Genomic DNA, 19,363 nt, shown 5'->3' on the forward strand with positions numbered 1-19,363 from the left:
CATTACCCCTCGTCCTGTCACTAACTTGATACAGAACTCTAGGTCATCTTTTTACCAATGCTGAGACATCACTTTTTTTACAAAAAATGAGTTACCCCACATCTGGTGGCCAACAACTACGGTAGCATTGATGATGTTTCCAACAAGTCATTGTCTCCTACCCTCACAGCACCTGAAAGGACTTTCCTCTTGTAGCATAAAAGCAAAGATCAGAAATACTATTACTTCTGTGCCAGAAATTCTGTTACTTACATGCTGGGACCTGGTTCACTTCTGCCTTTGTTCCTTGCAGCTCTTCTCCTTTGCTATCAACACACCAACACTCACGAAGTTCAAAGTGGCTTAATGGAATGCTGAAATCAGTATAGGATCCTGGGTAATAGGTCAGCTGTCCATTGAGAAGCTGCCAGAATGTATATGGATCCAGTAAACTGTTCTCAGATGCATAGGTCACATTTCCTTCCAGCACTTCAGGTGGGAGATCAGCAAAGGAGGAATACGTGGTGAATGCTGGGAAGATATTCTGATGCCCAGCATCATACAAAGCTTTAATAAAAGCTGAAAAGCCTTTGGAAGACGCCTCTTTATATCCACTTATAACATTCAGTAGGTTAGCAATGGGTAGGGTCTTGCCTTCATTGTTCTCTTCAATCCACCTTTCGTACCACTCGAAGGCTTGCTCGGGAGGGCCACTGCACTGCACCCGCCTCCAGGCGCCATCAGCATCACACTGCGGGAGGTAAATGCTGGAGAGCTGAGACAGAGCACTTGGATCTGACAACAGGAGTTTCACAGCCTTCAGAAACTCCTGACCAGCTGTTACTTGGCAAGCACTTGGGCCTGGGGAACAGAAAAACATGCACAGCACATCTTATGAATGCACTGAAGATATACAATACTCCCTACCCCTCTAGTACTATAAACACCATTACTAAAACTTGGTCACTCATCCCAATACTAACAACAACATTTCTGGCCTGTTATTAAGAGGTCCAATGCTCTTAAGCTCCTATGCTGAACCAGGGTAAGATTTCCAAAGGCATGTAGGTGCTGAAAGACACACATAGCTATGAATTTTTAAAAACATCTGAGCACATTAGGTGCCTGTAATTCTAACTGGGGCGGGATAGGTGCTTGATGCTATTAAATGCCTTCCTCAATCTGTTCACACCCACTAGGTATTTTCAGGTACACTTGATAATCTGGCAGTTAATTTTTATTCATCCAATCCCTTCAAAAGCAACCATCTGAATAGTAGGATAATGCTGTTTTTATTTCCCTTTGGACCTAAGCAGAATTTTCAGATTCTGTTGTCCTCTCTTCCTATTCCCTGCTGAATGTTGCAGTTGAATGTAAAAATACCACCCTTCAAAATGCTGGAGTGAGTTTGTTTTGGAAGCCTTTTCTTCCATCTCCAGAGCCAAATTTCATTTTGCCACCAAGCAGCTCTAGAAACCTAGCAAAATGTAGGAGCTCATCTCCTTTTGAGCACCAGAGAATTACGAACCTGTTTGCTTTTGATTGCACTACAGATGAGTTGTTAGATATAAATCCCCTACCAATCCATATCACTGTGATAAAATCCCCACTACTTCTGGAAACTGTTGTTCAAAGGAGCTCCTTCACTGTGTACCATCATCGTCTTCTGGATACTCTGCTATTCCTTCCAAAATGAGAAGCAGGCTCTTCTCTTGGTCCGATCCCCCTGTGGATGTGTCATCTTCAGTTCACAGAAACTTGAAAGACAAGAATCCCCAGCCTATGTGCTTCATTCTTCCTTTGTATTATATTAATAGAAGGGCAATGCAGTTCATAGTCTATAAGCAAATTGCAATGTCAAATTGACATCTGACAAGTCATTTGGGACTCCCTTTTCTAGCTTGACAGCATGACCTTTAGGAGAAACCTATTAGCCTTTGAATCTCTCTCCTATGTTTGGATTCCTGTGACACCCTGCCAAGTTGAGGCTATATTCTTGAGCTAAAAGACTAAAAGAGGTTCATGGTCTAAGGCACTGAAGCTCTTCAGTTCTCAGGACAAGGATGAGCCAGTGACTGTACCCAGGTGGCTTGACCCTGGAAGTGAAAGAGCTTTTTCACTTGGCATGGGTCACATTCAGTTACACAGATGCTCCAGGTCTCATGGGCGTCACGGATGTTATACATCCTAGCTACACGCTTAGACAGAGACATATACCAATGGCGTGCGCATTAACAGGGCAAGACCTCAGGCTCCTCTGTTCTGAGCATGCCTACCCTACGCACTGAAAGAAGAGGGGACCATCTTTAAGACTTAGGATATCAAAGCTTACATACACTGTATTTCCCACCATTCCCCTGCAACTGAAGGGCTGACTCGCTTTCCTGTTAGGGGACAATATTGTTTGTATACATCATCCATCCCTTTCCAGATATAATCAGATATGAAGAAAGAATCATGAAATTTCAACACAAGAAGGAAGCATCTTTAAATTCCCAGTCCCTAGGACTTACATCGCATTGGTTTTCCAGCTTTTCCCCTTATTCCTGGAATAGTCTTGCCACTCAAATCAACACAGAAGCAATTCGTCCCATAACACTGGAGTGGCAGAAAATCTCCATCCTTGGTACAAGAGGGAATAAAAATATCAGATCCTGCAGGCAGGCTTTGCTTCAAGATTTTCAGATTTCTCCTTTGCTTCTCACAATCAGTGGGACACCTTGGACGTTTGCCTTGAACTCTTGAGCCCGGAACTTCTTTACCTGAAGTGTCCAAACACCAGCACTCTCCTGCATAACACTGAACTTCCTCATACCTCCCCTCCTTGGTGCACATTGGAACAAACAGGTCCCTTGGCTCCTCACCACAGTCTTGAGATCCCAGTGCTAGTTTCACCACTTCGCCTAAATCTTCAGCAACGCTTCTGGGGACAGAAATCACTTGCTGAAGAAAAGTAAAGAACTCTGGTAGTTCCAGGACAGAGGAAAGGAATTTCATCATATTCTGATTGTCCTGTAGAGTTACTGTGCGGCCAAAGTTGTCTACAAGAGGTTTACTCAAAATGGAGCTCCCCTTTGATACCTCCAATGAAAATGCCTCAACTGATTCCAGAAGTCCTTGGCCATTATCCCTCTCTGCCACATCGTCCTGTGGGAAAAATTGACCAATGCTATATTTCCCACTAGTGCCAAGTGCTCCTGTGAAGTTAAACTGGATCAAATTCTTCAAGAACTTCCCTCCAAAGAGGTTTTCTTGGAAACGCTTTGGATTGGCAGTAAATTGCAGTGCCACTTGAGCCAGTTCCCTTGACGGGAACATCCCTGTGATGGCTTCGCTAAGGGTGGTTTCTAGCCCAGGAATCTGGCTGACATACAGTCTTTGTGCAATTAGGGATGACAATCCAGAATCCAGAAACAGTTCCTTCAAGGAGGGAGGGCAGGGTCTTGAGAAGCCAGATATTTTTTCTGACTGCATATCTGGCATGGAAAACAAATTGGGCTGACTGAAGTACCCAGCAGGGCCATAAAAGATCCTGGACAAGGCCCGTCGCCTCTCAGAGATGCACACTTGTTCCGCACCTAGACAAAGATTTAAAAAAAAAAAAAAAAAAAGCAAATTTTAGAACCTCCAAAACCTGTAACTCTATGGTTACCTTTTAAGCAGTCTCAGCAGAAATCACACAAAAGCGTAGTTTAACCTGTCTCTAGTTCCTCAACTACGCACCACGTACATTGATAAGGAAATTTGAACTGTTGTTGAATATGGTCCACAAATAAAATTCTTCAGTCAAGACACAAAGTGAAAGAAAACATTTCTTCACCATGTCTGAGTTATCTCTGTTGTCTTTCTCTGGCTTTATTGTTTTCCAGCGTAAATCCTCATTTCTGTTCCTATGGCTGAAAGAACGAATAAAGTCTTTTCCAAATACTTAAACTCTCTGGTAGGATGCCTGCTTCTAATGAAAACCCCCAATGATCCAGACACAATACGTGAACCTAAGAAAGAGAAATAGACTGCAGAAAAACAGAAAGTTATTTTAAACAATGCCCACTAATGAGGAATTTATGGAGGCTTCCTACCTAGATCTTCAGTTTAACAGTGAAGCACTCATTACAAGAGGTTTGAAAACAAGTTGTTAAAATTAGTAGTAATAGAGAATTCACAAATGAGCTCTAAAAGGAAAAAAATAAAAAATTTCAACAAAAATAGTAAATGTCGGGGTACTTGAGGGTACCAACAGCGGCCCTGGGCACCCATATCCTGGGCCAAGCTACATCACAGGTGCATCTGTATCCAGCCCCATCTGTATGTTCATACACAGACAGCAATGGCTCCAGGTTAGGATGCAACACAGTGCTGAAGAAGAACCTCCGAAAATGTCAGCTTGAGGCTCAAAAGACATCAAAAAACCAAAACATTTGGTAGATATGAAAACACTGAGAACCAAACAGACAGGATGGTTATGGCGCTGACTGGATCTCTGAAATGCGTGCTGGAATCATGTGGCACATGGCTACCTTTCCTTGAAAAGTAGCAGAATTATAGAGAACGGATGCAAAAACATTTTGAGTACAGTTTTTCCAGTAGGAAAGAATATTCAGCTTGGAAAAAAAAAATGTGATAAAGGTTTTTAAAAACCAGGATTCTCCACATCACTCACAATAGACAATTATTACTCAGTATTTATCACAATACAGAAATTAGAATGCTCCAGAAGGAGAGTACATAATTACGATCATTATGAAATTTATTGCCAGAAGATGCTAGGAAAGAAAAAAGTTTAAAGGACAATTAGGCAAACCCCTGGAAGCTGACTCCACAGGGGAGTGCTGAACACAACGACCTGGGTTCAGCATCCAGTCTAGGGACTCCCAGCAGGCAACAGGAAGGATATATGGAATCTATGTGTATTTCCCATGTTTCTCACACTTTCTCCCTAGGCACCACTGCTGTCTTTGTAGGGGACAGGATGGTGGATGAACAGCTTTGGTCTGCTCCAGCACGGCTTCCCTTGGGCTCCCCGTTCCACCCTCATTTATTCCACATTCAGGCAACATGATAAAGCAGTCATAAATCTCATTAACAGTAAGGATAAAAGCTGGAAATCTTAAACACTGCTAAAATAGATTAGCAAGTAATCTGAGGCTCTGTGACCAGCAGCTTTCTCACTCCTCCTTTTGCACCCTTGTCCTGCTCCTCAGTTCCTGGCAGAGGCTCAGGGTCCCTCACAGTGGTTCCTTTGTAAAGGCATTTTCTGTAGGATGGGCCCCTTCTGTTTTCAGTGTTCAGTCTTGGTAAGAGGGATGAAGAACATTTCTCTGGGGACCAATAACTTAATGTAAGCCACAATCCCACAAGTATGCTAATATGAAACAAATGTAGGATAACGATCTTTAAACTTTCTCCCCTCCTACCCACTGTTGAATCAAATCAAAGCAGAGTGAGAAGGAATCAACAGAAGATCAGTGCTGGGGTGAATTTACTGTAAAGGTCTGAAAAGCAGCATGTCTCTATCAGGACTGCCTGGTGCCCCAGGTCACGTGAGTACCCGATGCGCGACCCACACCTACGTCTCTGCCTCCTCCAGCATTCGCACTGCTGAGTGTGAGAGTCAAAGGTATTAAAGAGAAATAAAACGGAGCAAAACTGGAGACACGCACATGGCGTGTAGCTGTCTAAACACAGACTGCAGCTATATCCTCATGAAATACCTCCTCAGGAGTTAGTCTGCAAAACCTCTGCAGAAATCTTTCCCTCTCTAAATTTCCTGAGCCTGCCAATAAAAGCTGCAAGTAGCCCCAAGTCATTCAACCCGCCTCCTCCCCTCCCCCCAAAAAAAAAATCATCAGGAGTGCTCAGCATAGCACACTGAAAGAGAGAACAACCAGTCCCAACATATGGCAAGGCCTCTCGGAGGTTCCCTTGCAAAATCCTTGGTGATCAGCCTCGGAGGCACATTAAAATTTCATTTCACAGTAAGCCTGTCTGTGCCCAGAGCACTCTGAGCGACTTGGAGCCGTGACACCAAGGGTAGGTCCTTCCCCTACCTGGCTGGTAAGGCTGCGTCTCGCAGGCAGAGCAATTGCCTTCCCCCAAAGCGGCTCCTGCTTTAAGACCTTGTGCTCCCCCAGCCCTCCAGCGCAATCCTGAATATTTAGGTAGTGCACTTTGGAGTGAAGGTTTTTAACTTTCCTCTTCCCCTCTGGCCCTTTGACATTTCTGCCGTCATTTCCATTTGGAGCACTGATTTGATGGTGTATTCTTCATGAAATGTCTCAACGCCCAAACCCATACAACCTTTTCCGAATTGTTTAGGGCTTTTTTAATGGAATTTGACAATTTTCATGGTCAAAGATGCAATGAGAGAGATGGGGAAAAAATGCTCAGGATGAGACATGCCTTAGAAATTCCACAGCATTTCACCAAAGGAAGAAGGTAAAATAAAAAACTATTAATACTGGCTTCCCTGTATTGTCCCAAGATATTCTGACTTAAACCCCAGCTCCTGGAGTCAAGAGACAGATACCAAGGCTGCAAAGAAAAGCCTTCCTATATGCAAAACTAAAAGGTTAAAGAAAGATCATGAAGGAAAATAAAAGGAATATGATACTTAACAGTTTATTAGAATGTGGCTCTTAACCCCAGAGAGGGTTTTGGACCTCATTTTGTCAGCACGAGAATCTGTCAGCACCGAGGAGTGAACTGGTCCTTCGGGTTTCTTTCTAAAGACACCGAGAGATGTGCTCATTTTTCCTTTTCCAAACCTCACACATACCGCAGGCAGGGGGCTGTCCTCGTCGCTTTGTGCCCTGGACCTCTCGCCCTTTGGTGTCCACGCACCAGCACTGTCCTCCCTGCTGACACTGCACCGGCGTGTAGCTCCCATCAGTGTCGCAAGCCGGCACGTAGGCGTGCTGGTAACGCAGGGCTGCATACCGCTCAACCTCACATTTTGAGGGGCCTGGAAGAAAAACAGTATGCACTAAGGAGCTAAAGCTTAAAGTTTCAGAGCCATCTCTGTTTGATCCCATTGTTTGCCTACTTGGGAGAAAAAAAAAAAAAAGAAAAAAAAATTTAATTTCCTGACTGTTTTCAGTGAAACTTCAAGTAACAGCCCAGAATGTAAATTCTCCATCCTCTTTTCCCCTGAAGAACTGGCCCCAGCATTTTCTGCTGTAGGTATTTATTTCTGAAAAAAAAGCCCCAGAAAATAAAACCTTAACGTATTTTTCAGCCGTAGTTGTGGGTAGGCAGAGCAGCGGCATCTCTCTCGGGAAGCCGTGCTGGAGGCCAGGGGAGCTCTGGCCCTTAATGCAAATGCAAAGCTGGTCAACAGAGACAGCTGTGCAGCTTGGGAGACTGAGCTGCAGGCAAACAGCGATGTTTCTGAAGAGAATGAGGCATTGCTGCAGCAAAAGGATCCGCACCTGCCTGTGGAGATTTGGTCTGGGAGCACCCAATTTCTTTCATTTCCCTCCACAGGGATCTGAAGACTCTATCCTTGTCAAACCAGCCTGAACGGCAAAGAAAAACTCCATAAAATGAATTTTCTGAGTTATGATCTCTCCAATACTAGACTCTACCCTCCCAACAGAAATGTTGCTTGTTTATACAAACCCGCAATCCTACAGCCTAAGCGTTTGACACCTTCAAGAGCTTTGCAGCCACCCTCAGGACGAGCATCCCATCAGAACAACCTGTCCACCAGGGCAGTCCGACAACTTTCCTAACGTGCATGGCTTCTGGCTGGGGTGCCGGAGCTGGGTAAGTCACCAAAGCGATCCTCCTCAGCGGCTGAGGAACGTGGTCACATCTCCATCTTGTGGCTGTTACAGCTTCATCTTTGCTGGCAGCCGCTGCATCCCTAGCTACAGTCAGAGCTTCTGCACAGCACTGTGCAGCAGGAGGGGGAAGATGCTTTCCAGACTCCCCAGAATTATCAGCATGTCCCAGAAACTGAAAAACCTTGTGACTATGTGGCCGGAAGACTTACGTCAGTGTCTGCTTAATATCTCTGGTGATGCAACTCCTTAGCGAGAGTCAGACAGCAATGTCAGAGGAATTTGGACAGGAGGATGAAAGATCACACCCAGGGGTTCAAACTTCCCCCAGCCAAGGCAATTCTCTTGGGCTTTGGTGTGGGAGAGAGAAGGAGGTACCTGACTTCCTGTTCCGCAGAGTTCACTGCCCGCAGGCAGAGAAACTCTCTTCCCATTTGCCTGCTGCAGCCGGGGAGGGAATGGACCCAAGGGCAGCTCCAGAAGCTCAGCCTTGCTGGCTAAGGCACTAGAAACTCTTGTGTAGCCTCCTGGGGATCGAGTGTGCTTGTGCCCAATGTAAGATCCTTCCAATTGCCAAGCGTACCATCATAAATCAGGGAGCACTTTCTCAGGCTTTTAATCTAATAAATCATCAGATCCATCTGGATAATCTCAGAGCAAGAGATCAGAGCGTTCATGGGATTTCAACTAAAGTGAACTTCAAGTGCGTGGGAAAGTCTTTATCGGAGGACAGGTACAACCTGCTGGTAAGAAGTACAATCCAGAGGCTAAAAGCCAGTTAAATTCAGGGACCTTGATTCTTGCACTGAAACTGTGATGTTATATGCTTTTAGTGCAAGAGACACCTAGAACAACTCTCCCCAAAGGCAGCTGTCACATATGAGCTCCAAAACTGTCACTTCATTTACAGGGTATCACCTGGGTGCTACTCACATCTGAACTTGCCAGAGGTAGCTAGCTGCACCCCCAGAAACCGCCTCTGCAGGATCCGATACATGCTGGTCTCTGAGAACACACGGGGAGGCTCCACGACAGAGAAAACCGTATCATAAACTTCATCAAGCAGCAGTTCCAAACCTGGGAAAGAGAGAATTTTAGCACAGAGCCTGTTTTTAAGATTGAAGTCACTTGCTTTATACCAGAGTAGCAGAATTGGAAGCCTATCAGGAAAAAGAAAACCAGTCCTCTAAACAGGCCAAATGTGAACTTACACCGCATAGCCCTAAGGTACCCCACCGTACAACCCACTGCTGAGTGCCCAGTCATTAGCTTTACACCTTTACATCTACCAAAATGAGCAGGAGGATCATCCAGTTCCTGGCACTGTCCTGTGCTTTTGTTTGCAGGAGAACAACTGATGCTTTGGGGAACTGACGTTTCCAAAAACCAATTCCTAATCATCTTGGTTGTATACCTTGAGTGAATGAAAAGATGTACAGTAGCGTCTCTGAGTGCACAAAATTTTGGAGAACTTCTCAGCCACATGGGAATTAAATGCTGAAATTCTCATTTACCATCTAAATTTTAAGCTATCATGCTTTGCATTTTTCTGAGTGGTTTGTTTTTTTTTTAAAACCACCATATTTAATGAAGAGGAGCTCGTAGTCCTCAACCTCCTTATTCCTCCTTCTTGGAAAAAAACATTCTTTCTTCCAAAGTGTCCCATCAACTATTAACATGCCTAAAAGGCATCCTGAGGCTATGATAGAAAAGGAAGGACCATCCGATGTCCCCATCCATAGCAGAAGCATTGGACCAGATGATCTTTAAAGGTCCCTTCCAACCCAAACCATTCCATGATTCTACCTAAGCAAGAAGAAAATAGATCCATCTCCAGGCCCTTCCTATTCCCCTGCATTTGCTAATTGGACTTATCGAATATGACACAGCTTTCTAGTGTGGGCAGAGACTGTACATTCAGAAGCCCTATTCCACCATGCCAAAATGGACAGGATCTGTTCCCAGGCAGCAACTCCACTTGCTGCTGACTGAATTGCTTCTACTAAGGGTGGGATTTCACCAGCGAGCTCCAGTCTTTCCTATGGGCACTACACTGGTCACAGTGGTTTTACCCCTTTTAAGAATGAAACTGAAGTCCCAGATGAAGCTGATGACTGATAGTTGTTATTTGGTCCTTTGCCTTGGGAATTTAAAGCCCGTCAAGTTAAAGGATCAGATGCTGGAGGGTACTTACCAGTGTCTGCTAACTCTCTCCCCAGGCTGTCCGCACAGTAACAGTACCCAGAGACCTCCGGGAACGACTCCCGCAGGGAGCTGAACGTTTGGAAAGCCTCTGGGAGCCTGGAAGGAAAAGCAGCCTCCTGTGAAGAGCCAGGGAGGCATGCTGACAGCAACAAAGCATCATCTGTGTTTCCCTCCTGAATCTGGACGGCGAGGAGGTCTGCACAGCACAAAGCCATTACAAAGGCCTTCGGTCTCCTTGTGGCAACCGGGCTCTGACAGGATCCAAACCAGTGTTTTAGCAGGCTAACAAGTCTCCTAAATGCCATTTTTTTAAGTACAATTTTTTAAGCAAACACAGGACAATAAGAACTCCCTTCAGGCAGATTTCTGACTCTTCCCAAGCAGGTACCCAGCATCTAACGCTCATTTCCCATTCTATTCTCATCTTTGAGAGCCTGTCAGAGTGTAAAATAGATGGAGGTTGGCTTATTGTTATTACAACATCCGTTCATTAGCTCCTTACACAAATCTGCACAGAATGGCAGAGTGCCTAAACATACAGGTTGTTTCCTCTTCCCTACATGTTACGTATGCTTTCTGCACTGAATTAAGCACAAAAGTTGATAAAAACCTCACTAATCTTTTTCATTTTGAAAGCATGGCTCAACAGATTAAGCAGAAAGGGTTTTTAACATACTACAAGACTGACACTTACTTCTGGAGATCAAAGAGACACAAGTTTCCAGTACGATACTCCAGGAGTGATAACAGCCAGATTCCAGCAAAGCAATGATTTCGGAAGGAAACTTAATAGGCTCAGAGTTGGAAAAAAACATAATAAATGTGATCTTAACTGACAGACACTCTAGGGTTTCTCCAAGCAAACAGAAGATAAGTTTTTCTAGATTAAGGCAATATGACCAACTGAAGAATTTTGCCAAATTCCAAAACACTCGTATTATTTTACGGACACATACACTTACCCTGAAATACAATAAAGGTCTGGTGTCCCAGCTGCATGTGGCTTATTTGGGAAAAATCTAACAACAAGGGAGAGGAATTTTCTGCTCAAGACATTCAGAGAATTACACAAAGTAGATTTTTACTGAGGAATGACACTTATCAGTGAGAGTAATGGTAGATTAGGCTCTGATCAACTGGGAAAAAGGTTAACATGCCAAAGCACTTTGCAGCAACTCTGTGAAATTGGGACTATCATAGGATCATAGAATGGCAAAGGTTGGAAGGGACCTTAAAGATCATCTGGTTCCAACCCCCCTGCCATGAGCAGGGACATCTTCCACTAGACCAGGCTGCTCAGAGCTCCATCCAACCTGGCCTTGAACACTGCCAGGGAGGGGGCAGCCACAGCTTCTCTGGGCAACCTGTGCCAGTGTTTCACCACCCTCATGGTGAAGAATTTCTTCCTAATATCTAATCTAAATCTGCCCTCTTTTAGTTTGCAGCCATTCCCCCTTGTCCTATCACTACACACCCTTGTGAAAAGTCCCTCTCCATCCTTCCTGTAGACCCCCTTCAGGTACTGACAGGCTGCTATAAGGTCGCACCGGAGCCTTCTCTTCTCCAGGCTGAACAGCCCCAACTCTCTCAGCCTGTCAAGACTATGACCAGTCTCAAGTCCAGTGCCACCATCCTGCAGCCTCAGCGCTGCTCTAGTGTGTGATCTGCAGTGCCCCTGAGAAACTCAGTGAAACGCTTGTCCGGCTCAGAGCCAGTGACATCCCCAGCAGTCAGGTAAGAGGAGTGGAGTAAGCGGCCTTTGCTACCTTCAGGAGTCTGCCTGAGAGCTCTGCCACCTCTTTCCAGGAGAGCTGCAGAGGTTACTGCTTCCTCAGTACGCCAGCGCGCAAGCTGAGGAATGCACGAAGCAGCAGGAACCCCCGGCAGAGGAAGGGGCTGGTAACCTCAGGGCTGCCCCAGCATTATCCAGCGGTGCTCGTGTCTCAGAGCTTGCACATCCGTGTGGCACTCTCCCATGTCTTCAAATTAAAAGCCTACTGACTCTCTCCACTTTGAATCGTCAAATCCCACTCTGCTGCTGATGCTAACATGCTAAAAGCAATCAAAGTGTCATACTTCAGGGCACAAAGGGACTTCTGTTAGCATTAAACCAATATAATTTCAGATATAAACAGCTAAATACCATCTTTCTGTGGTCTTCTATGCACGCACGGATATACATGGCTTGGGGCATTTCAAAAGCTTTCTTCTCCCCCAAATTATCATGCACTGGCCCTTGCCCAGTCAGGAATATGATCTTTTCTCTTCTTAGAAGAGCAATGCTGTTATATTCAATGGCAGAATTCTGTACTGCTCATGTCCTTGGTGCTCATCACCTCAGTACCTCAATACCTAGCTAAGTGAAACAGGATGCAATGAAAAAATCTGCATGCTGCTTTCTTTCATCCTCAATGTTAAGACGTCACATGCATAATTATACTACTTTTATATGGGGCAGACGTGTAGTCATATCCTGTCATTCTGGTTATTTTTGTTCCAAGCTGAGAATACAGCTAAATAAAGCACAAACGGATATAAATTAGGCCCACAAAAACAAGAGGACAGAACTTTTTTCACCTTACCTGGAACACTCACTTCCTACCACTGCTTTTCTTTTCTCCACCTCTTTTTAATCACAGCCCTCGAGATGAGTAGCGACAACAGAGTACCTCCTCTATCAGACCCAGTCCAAAACAACAGCTAAAGTAAAGACAACTACATTTAAGTCACGCATGAATTTATAGTGTATCCGTGTGTTTCAGCAAGAATGCTCACACTCAAAAATATGGGAAAGTAAATAAATGTGAGGTTATTGACCTTTTCTTCAAACTACGAGTCTCTGCCTTTGGCTTGCAGCAAAGACAACTCATCACCGATCTTCAGAAGCAGGTTTGCAAGTAACCTCTTCTGTGTTTCACATGTGCAGATCAAGTTGTAGCTGCGTTTCTCATTGACTGTTCAGAAACAGAGGGAGAAAACCAAATCACATTTTTTCCACTGCCAACGAAATAACACTATAGGGCAAAACCTCCAGCGAGCTGGGATAAAGACACTGACACAAGGTCTTCAGCCTCATGAAAACTACAGCAAGAAAGTTAAAAGATCCGCCTTGACTTCTGATTTTTTTTGATCTTTGCCAATCTGCTGCATGGCTTTCTGTGTGGCTGTCCATCCAAGTAGGACCCAGGCACAGTCTGTATAAAATAAGCAACCGGAGCCAAGTCACCAGGGTGAGGCAGGAAACTTGGGCTCATCTTTTTTTCCAAAAGTCTTCCTCTTGGGAAAGCCTTAGCTCTAAGCTTCTGAATTTTGCCATATTTCTTTTTAACATACTGATTTATCCTCGAATCTTTATGAAAGTGCAAGCAAACAATTTGGGAAGGGAGTTAGTGTGACATGTCTAGATTTCAAAAATCAGTCTGTGGAACCAAAGAAAGTTGCACTGGTTCCTTATGAACATAAAATATGGGTCTAAATCCCTGTTCTGCTATTGTCCGCTGCTGTGTAACTCATGCCTTCAACTCTATGTTCTGGCCTCCTCTTTATGGGATGAGATAATGACATTTCAGGCAGGAATAATGTGAAAATAAATATATTAATGACCTGAGATACTCAGACATGATGGTAATGGGTTAAGTCAGTGCCATAACTGGAAAGGTAGACAGCTGGGAGTGAAATGATCTTGCTGTGATTAATTACATGACACAGCCACAAGAAAAGCCCAATCTCGCAGGTCTTTGCAGACAAATCTCCCAATGGAAGAAAAAAAGTTAATTTAAAGCATTGATTTCTCCTCTGTAATTGCTCTTTTAGAATTTCCACACTCCACAGGCCAACAAATGAAACAGCCAGATTATTTTGCTGTTGCCAAAACAACCTCTCCCAAAGCTCTGACAAATTTGCACTGTGCATTTGGGCCTGCATTTCAGTTTTGCTTATATTAAAAAAGCAAACCCTCAAAACAGCAAAACTGACATTTACAATAAAATGCCTTTGCTACTACAGAGCCACGTCAGAATGAGACATCACATTTACTCCACTGCCCTCCACTGGAGAAATGTGTTGACTGAGATGCCAAGATAACGGCACTTCACAGGAGACCAAAAGGTTGCTCTGGAGAGTCTGAACATCTGCACCAAAACAAACCCCTCTCCCTGCGGTTGCCCTTGCCCATCCCTTCTTTCTCCACCTGAGCATTAATTCCCAGCTCCTCCACAGGACGACTTCTTGCTCCCATGAACAAGGACTTGCTCCAGAATTTTGAAGTTTTCCCCAGCCCTCTCCAACCACCCAAAGCCAGTCGTATGTCAGCACGCCTGTTCGTCACTTCTTGGTTCACCTCTGTGAGCAACCCTGGCACTGCTTAAATGGATGAGAGTTTCCCATCATCACATGGAACTTGCTCTTTGCCACTTGTCCATCTGTTTTCATCTCCCATATGGAATCATCTTTCCTACCTCATATACACATCTGAATTCCTTTGTTCCTTGTGTATTTATCTCATCTGCTGTCATGTGTCTGTCTGAAAAATAGCCCTGGCTACTTTCCCAAAAACAGATCGCAATGTGGTACCCGCTGCTGTGTGAGGACACACTGATTAGACTGCATGGATGGAAGAGCATTTTTTTCTAAATGAGAAAATTTAGTTCACAAGAAAAAGATCTTTTACTTGGTCCATTCAATAATAGAAAATAACATCATGTGCGGTCACAGAAGGGCTTCATGTGGAAAGGATACAAAAAAGCATGAAGACAGTGACTTGAAGAGGTATGCAGGTTTGCTTTCCTATTTCAGAAGTCTGTGCTTTTACCTGTTATAACTATGAACGAGATCAAAAAACATCATGTCTGTAGTGTTGACAAATTTGCACTGGACAGGCAGAAACTCTCCATCTGCTGAGCACTGTGGTGGGCTCTTCTCCCCAAACCCGTGCAGAATGCGACGGTCTCGTATCTCACAGTTCCCTGGACCTGATGGGCAACAAAGGTAGTATTTATTGGTGTTTTAACTTCCCACAAACAGCTGCATATCTGCCCCATGGTTTGGAAGGAGTTTAGATTCATTAGATGGAACTTGGACACCTAGGTGCCTCATATTGTCTTTATGAGGAGCAGGGAGTTGGATTCGACGATCCTCACACATCCCTTTCAATTATTTGAGATATTCTATGATGGTGATTCTGCCCCTCTACTCTAGTGAGATCCCACCTGGACTCCTGCGTCCAGCTCTGGAGCCCTCAGCACAGGAAAGACATGGACCTGTTGGAGTGGGTCCAGAGGAGGCCACAAAAATGAACAGAGGGCTGGAAAACTTCTCCTATGAGGAAAGGCTGAGAGAGTTGGGGATTTCAGCCTGGAGAAGAGAAGGCTGTGAGAAGACCATATTGCGGTGTTTCAGTTCTCAAAGGGGGCTTAGAAGAAAGATGGGAACAAACTTCTTAGCAGGACCTGTTGCAATAGGACAAGGGGCAATGGCGTTAAAGTAAGGGAGTGTAGATTTAGACTAGATACAAGGAAGAAACGATTTTCAACATGGGTGGTGAAACACTGGAACAAGTTTGCCCAGAGAGGTGGTAGATGCTCTCTCCCTGGAAACACTCAAGGTCAGGTTGGACCAGGCTCTGAGCAGCCTGATCTAGCTGAAGATGTCCCTGCTCATTGCAGGGAGGTTGGACTAGATGACCTTTAAAGGTCACTTCCAACCCAAACTATTCCATGACTCTATGACTCTACAAAACACGGACTTAAACGCCTCAGTTAAGCACCTATATTTCTACAGGATTAGTATAGTCTGTGGTGTCCAAGCTCCTGATCTACCACCTTTCATTCACACCAAACCTTCCCACTCTACCAAACCCACTGTTTTGTTGGATATTACTTACACCGTGTTGGCTTTCCTCTCTGCCTGGTGCCATAAATCTCCATTCCTTCTGGATCTACACACCAGCACTGACCCAGCTCCATGTCACACTGCACCACATCAAATGCTCCTGAATCCAGGCACTGAGGGATGTAGGAGATGCTGCTGCTGTTGATGTAGCGACTGACCAAGATCCTCTGCTTTTGCAGCTGGCAAAAGGATAAGCCTGTAGTATCAGAGAGGGGCACTGTTAGAGGAAGGTACTTGCTGGGCACTGAATCATTTATTAAGGCAACATCTGAGTTCTCTCAGAGCTGCAAGTTCTGATTCTGCCACCCAGGTGGCATGAGGACATCGATGGACTTGAGGTCATGAAAACTGAGACTTGAGGTCATGAAACCACAGATGGGGCTGAAGCCCTCCAACTCAAAAGCCAATACATTAAATTGATCTTTCATTCACAGTTTACATTACTGTGGCCTTCATGAAAACAGATCATCCAGGTATATCACGTTTCTGTGATCAGCTCTGAAAAACTCCAGAACTTCCACTAGCAACGCCCAGCAAATTATAGCAAATTAGAGTCCATCAAAGTCCAGGGCTAACCTATTGTTTTTAGCAGTTCAAATGCAGATTTAAATGGTTCTTTATCCAATCTGAACAAACCCCAAAACTTCTGACTTACAAGATATGGGATATCCATTCTGTTTGCTGCCAGGTACCTCAATGCCATTCTCATCCACGCACCAACAGGAAAGACCGTTCCTACTGCACTGAACTGTCCTGAAGGAGACCACAAGTAACATATTTGATTTTGTTAGTGACAGAATCCTCAGTCAGTATGGGACATAAACCAAGACAAAGAAGCCAAACAGGTTGAAGTACTTTAACGCTGCAAATAATGGAATCAGAAAGGGGTGTGTTTCTGGTGACTTTAAGTCTACCTGATGGGAGCTCTTAATTCTAGTAATTCTCTGAAGTCTTCAGGAATTTCAGATAAGTGACTTGAAGTCATTCAGGAAGCAAGCAGGTTGGAAAGAATCCTGATGCCCAGTATTTGAGAATTACTGTACATTTTGAGACTTTTTAAAAAATCAAATCCAGTGTGGTCTAGGTCCCCCACCCCAGGCAACAACAGTAAGATAATAGTAGAGAACATTACAATTTGCACTCCCCCTCAGCTTTAACTTTTTAACTTCTTGTGTGTTCAAGCAACATGGTGCTCTCTAAACCACTGTTCTCCATGTCCTTTAGCTCCTTTACTGCCTTCAGAAGTAAACCCAACTGTGCCACTTGCAGCAGGGTGGATAATTTCTCCAAGTCATCCTGGCACAGCTGTGCCAGCTGGCACATCGATCACAGACCCTGCGCACACGAGCATGCATAGGAAAACAGCAGTTGCATTACACAGCCACCTGAAAAAGGTATTTAACGTGCAAATAATGTTGCCAAGAATAGCCTATTAATAATAGATTGACCTCTTAACCCAGGGATTATTTCCAGCAACATGGAATTCATTCAGGAGATGCTGGATCTGAATGCGGCTTAAAGTCACTTCAGTCTCCTGCACCCCTCAACCTCCAGTCCACCGATAAGGACGCTCTTCAAAACTGAAGCTAAAGCTTTCATTAGGGATGAAAGGTCACATCACGTAACAACAGAATAATAGCAGCGATAAATTACCTGAACTGGCCATCTTCTGAGCACTGAGGAATGTAGGTTTCTCCTCCTGAAAAAGCCTTTTTCCTCTGAAGTTCACATGGACGTAACGGTTGGGAATCTGTCTGGTACTCTGAAAGCAGCAAGAAGGTAAACACATAAGGGTGATTTCACCACAAGCCTGTTCTTATCAAAACCCTGTTAGCGCAACTGCTGCGTGGTAAAAGCCCCAGGTTCCTGGGTCCTTCCTGGTTGTTTCCCCATTGCTCCTTGTATGTATTTCTGCACAGGACAGCACAGGGAAATGCTGAACAAACTCATTGGCCTGACAGCTGCAGGATACGCACATGACCAAGATGCTCCTGAACACCTTTCCCAGGCCTGTATTTAATTAGCTTCAGCTCTGTTCTGCACTGGTATAGCTATCATTTTCTGCTAGCTGAGGTAGTCTACGTACTTGGAGTTAGTTGTGGCTATCACCACAAAACAGCCCTTTGCCATAACCACACACACCACTATTGATGTCTCTGAGCATTTATTCTTTACTGAAGCTGTCACTCACTATTCCACCAAAAGGAAATGTAGTTTGTAATCTCATAAAAGACCTAAAAAGAATCAGTATCTCGCAGTTAGCCTCAGGCTAATTCATGTCAGAGCACTTTTCAATTTCTCACAAGGGTAAGTGATTAACTACTGATGCCACCTAGCAAGAAAACTGTAGACTCTTCAGTTCTTAACGAATTCAAGACCACATTTGGATGGTGTTTTAGAATGATGAAATTCAGTAGGTTCTTTTTTACAGAACAGATTAGTTGATCTGACACTTTCTCCATCCTCAAAATCCAATCAATGTTATGCTCTTAATTCCATTGACTAGTTCTATAAAAATACAGCAAGCAAACAAAACATAGCTACAGTGATCTAGACCAAAGGTTCACATAATCCAGTACTCGGTCTGAGTGTGACCACACATAGTAGTGCAAATACATAGTAAGAATTCTGAATACTTTTCAGCCTCTGATAATTTGCAGCTCAGAGACTTCTTTCACCATGGATGGTTTCTGTGCATCTAAAATCTCTCAATCTCTTCTGTTTCTGTGAGTTTTTACTGTGTCCCCTTAAGCTCATGTGAAAATTTTCACAAGACTGTAAAGGGATTTTATCTTAGCTCACCTATAGACATCCACATGTAGGCAAATCTCAGTTTTAATCTCAAATGTGACACTGAGCCGGTTGCTCTGGGATGTCTGGAGATCCCTTTGTACAGTGCTAGTGAGGGCTCTAACAAGACATCTGAATTTAGAGATTAATGCGTGATTCAAATTGCTTGTTGTACAGGAGTGCCAAACTCAGGTCAAAGAAGTGGATACACCATTCAGACTACAGAGTGTCTAAGTTAAGGATCAAGCCTAAACTAGATGATGGCACACACAAGTAGAAGATACAATCTTGGGACCTTCACATCTCTGCAGCACCACCTTTTCTCACCCTGAGCTCTCATCCAGAAGAGCTCCTTCTCTGGTCTTGTTCACCCAGAAAACATTTTTTTACTACCCAAAATTTAGGCGTACTGAACTGAGATAACCCTCATCATTTAAAGATCCTCATAGTTTAGGATTTAACCTAGAGCCCAAACTCACTCTGCACAGCACACAATAACAAGCTACGTTTGCAATGTGCAAGATTCATCATTGTTATACATTTAGTTGCAATAATACACAGAGCAGTACGAAGATCCCAGGAGCACAGTCGCCACCGTACACAAGCAAAGGAAAAGAACAAACGTACTTACCAAATATATTGGCTGCTGTTACACTAATAAAGCAGCAAAGAAGAGCGCGAACTGGGATGGAGCCCATCTTGCGATGGGAGAGGTCCAT

The 19,363-nt window shown here is 44.2% G+C and overlaps 1 protein-coding gene across 1 annotated transcript in view; it reads right to left on the reverse strand.

Annotated features, from left to right (window-relative positions):
* Positions 1 to 19,363, reverse strand: part of TG (thyroglobulin) — a 163,630-nt gene extending 144,267 nt beyond the window's left edge. Inside the window, exons 1-10 of the mRNA XM_075415217.1 lie at positions 19,276 to 19,363; positions 17,508 to 17,616; positions 16,510 to 16,607; positions 15,847 to 16,050; positions 14,776 to 14,935; positions 9,955 to 10,061; positions 8,694 to 8,837; positions 6,755 to 6,940; positions 2,493 to 3,557; positions 253 to 840 (exon numbers count right to left, since the gene is read on the reverse strand). Coding sequence (XP_075271332.1) covers positions 253 to 840; positions 2,493 to 3,557; positions 6,755 to 6,940; positions 8,694 to 8,837; positions 9,955 to 10,061; positions 14,776 to 14,935; positions 15,847 to 16,050; positions 16,510 to 16,607; positions 17,508 to 17,616; positions 19,276 to 19,363 — 2,749 coding nt within the window. The remainder of the gene's footprint in view (positions 1 to 252; positions 841 to 2,492; positions 3,558 to 6,754; positions 6,941 to 8,693; positions 8,838 to 9,954; positions 10,062 to 14,775; positions 14,936 to 15,846; positions 16,051 to 16,509; positions 16,608 to 17,507; positions 17,617 to 19,275) is intronic.

The sequence above is a fragment of the Opisthocomus hoazin genome, chromosome 3 (assembly GCF_030867145.1).
Source record: "Opisthocomus hoazin isolate bOpiHoa1 chromosome 3, bOpiHoa1.hap1, whole genome shotgun sequence".
Lineage (NCBI taxonomy): Eukaryota > Metazoa > Chordata > Aves > Opisthocomiformes > Opisthocomidae > Opisthocomus > Opisthocomus hoazin.